Below are 2,468 nucleotides of genomic sequence, written 5' to 3'. Positions count from 1 at the left end.
GGTGTGCTGCAGTACCCGAGATCAGCCATTACACAGTGCAGGTGTGCTGCAGTACTCGAGATCGCCACTACACAGTGCGGGTGTGCTGCAGTACCTGAGATTAGCCACCACACAGTGCGGGTGTGCTGCAGTACCTGAGATCGGCCACCACACAGTGCGGGTGTGCTGCAGTACCTGAGATCAGCCACCACACAGTGCGGGTGTGCTGCAGTACCCGAGATCGGCCACTACACAGTGCAGGTGTGCTGCAGTACCTGAGATCAGCCACTAGACAGTGCGGGTGTGCTGCAGTACCTGAGATCGGCCACCACACAGTGCGGGTGTGCTGCAGTACCCGAGATCGGCCACTACACAGTGCGGGTGTGCTGCAGTACCCGAGATCGGCCACTACACAGTGCAGGTGTGCTGCAGTACCTGAGATCAGCCACTAGACAGTGCGGGTGTGCTGCAGTACCTGAGATCGGCCACCACACAGTGCGGGTGTGCTGCAGTACCTGAGATCGGCCACTACACAGTGCGGGTGTGCTGCAGTACCTGAGATCGGCCACCACACAGTGCGGGTGTGCTGCAGTACCTGAGATCGGCCACCACACAGTGCGGGTGTGCTGCAGTACCTGAGATCGGCCACCACACAGTGCGGGTGTGCTGCAGTACCTGAGATCAGCCACCACACAGTGCGGGTGTGCTGCAGTACCCGAGATCGGCCACTACACAGTGCAGGTGTGCTGCAGTACCTGAGATCAGCCACTAGACAGTGCGGGTGTGCTGCAGTACCTGAGATCGGCCACCACACAGTGCGGGTGTGCTGCAGTACCTGAGATCGGCCACTACACAGTGCGGGTGTGCTGCAGTACCTGAGATCGGCCACCACACAGTGCGGGTGTGCTGCAGTACCTGAGATCGGCCACCACACAGTGCGGGTGTGCTGCAGTACCTGAGATCGGCCACCACACAGTGCGGGTGTGCTGCAGTACCCGAGATCGGCCACTACACAGTGCGGGTGTGCTGCAGTACCTGAGATCGGCCACCACACAGTGTGCGGCACCCACCTCCCAATCTGATACTGATGACGTATCCTAATGATGATGGGCCAATGATGATAAAGATGACAATACAATGCGAGAACTTTAGAATATACTGCTGCAAGTTTCATCCTGTCAGAATCATTGAGTAACCGTACACAAAGAAAAAGCAAAACCGAGCAATGGAGCCCTGTTCTCAAGAGGAGTGGAAACTGCATCTATCCAAATCTTCTATAAAGTCAGCGATAGGACAACCCCCTAAAATGTCCATTCGCTCACACACCAAACCCCTTTAAATGTCCATTCACTCATACACAGGATCACGTCACTCTCGGGTTGTGTTTGATCTCCCTCTGAAGGTCAATGAATAAAAAGATGTCATGTTAAATAAAGATTTATTTTTTCCTTTGCTCAGAAGTAATAAAAATATTATATTACAAGCCTCCTGGTGATAAACGTTACACTCGTCCCCCCTCTCAGCAGAAAAAATCCATATAGTTCACCAAACAAATGCAGCCCTTTCCCGTAACATGCGCACTCCGAACCTCTGCCATTCCCGCCGGTAGATCCACAGCTCCTGAGTGGTGTCAAGACAAGCAAGGACGGCGCCGCCTTTCCATGCTATCAGCCGTGGGTCCATATCCTGGAAAAAACCACAAGCAATCAATACACCCAGAGTAATGGAGGTTCTCCTGCATCTATACATTAGGTGAAAATAACAGGATTTTACAGCTTTCATCAAGCTGCCGTATGATGAGGTACAGTGAGGATTTCATCTCTATCAGGGTCTTCAGAGCCTGTATTATCGGAATAAAATAAGTTATCAGCGATCCAACTTACTGATCGGTGGGGGGTCTGACCGCTTATATGCGTATAGTTCTTGTGACCTTCAGGGATAGAAGGGACAGCCGTCGCGGAGTGTCGAACTTAGGGTGCCAACCTCCACTGTCAGGAAGGTGCAGCCTGTGTAGGACTTTATTAGGGCCACATTAGGTTTGTGTACCATTATCTTTAATCTGGCACTTTCCAGATTAGTACCCTTGCACCAATACCCAATTTCAGTTTGGTGATGGTAATTTATGTATTTGTCTAGTGTCGATCATTTGGTCTTTTAAAATATTTATGAATAAAAAAATTCTTTGAGGGTTTTGTTTATTTCCAATATGCCCTAGTTACCATTTAGGTTGGTTACCCCTTTAAAGTTCAACAATGGGACTCAAGCAGATATGCGATAACTTGTTTTAACCCTCACAACCATTTTACTCCATGCATATGTTGCTCCACATAAAAAAAAAAAAAAAAAAGCCATGGGACTGATGGAGATAAAAAAAAAAAAAGTGATGTCCTTTAGCAATGTCCACCAGTCCAACAGAAAATGCATGAAGCAATGGGTCGCACGCGTGCCTGGCCAATCCATTTGGGGAGCATGGGACTTCCATAGCTGTG

General features: G+C 50.0%; 1 protein-coding gene across 2 annotated transcripts in view; it reads right to left on the bottom strand.

Moving 5' to 3' along the window:
* Positions 1-1,400: 1,400 nt before the first annotated feature.
* The window catches only part of ACTR8 (actin related protein 8), a 65,887-nt gene continuing 64,819 nt past the window's right edge, over positions 1,401-2,468 (bottom strand). For both annotated transcript variants that reach the window (XM_069736705.1, XM_069736706.1), the window contains one exon: positions 1,401-1,665. In XM_069736705.1, the coding sequence (XP_069592806.1) occupies positions 1,522-1,665 (144 nt within the window). In that variant the 3' untranslated portion in view covers positions 1,401-1,521. The remainder of the gene's footprint in view (positions 1,666-2,468) is intronic.

Source organism: Ranitomeya imitator, chromosome 8 (assembly GCF_032444005.1).
Source record: "Ranitomeya imitator isolate aRanImi1 chromosome 8, aRanImi1.pri, whole genome shotgun sequence".
In the NCBI taxonomy this organism is placed as follows: Eukaryota; Metazoa; Chordata; class Amphibia; order Anura; family Dendrobatidae; genus Ranitomeya; species Ranitomeya imitator.
This window is presented reverse-complemented; position numbering and strand designations above follow the sequence as displayed.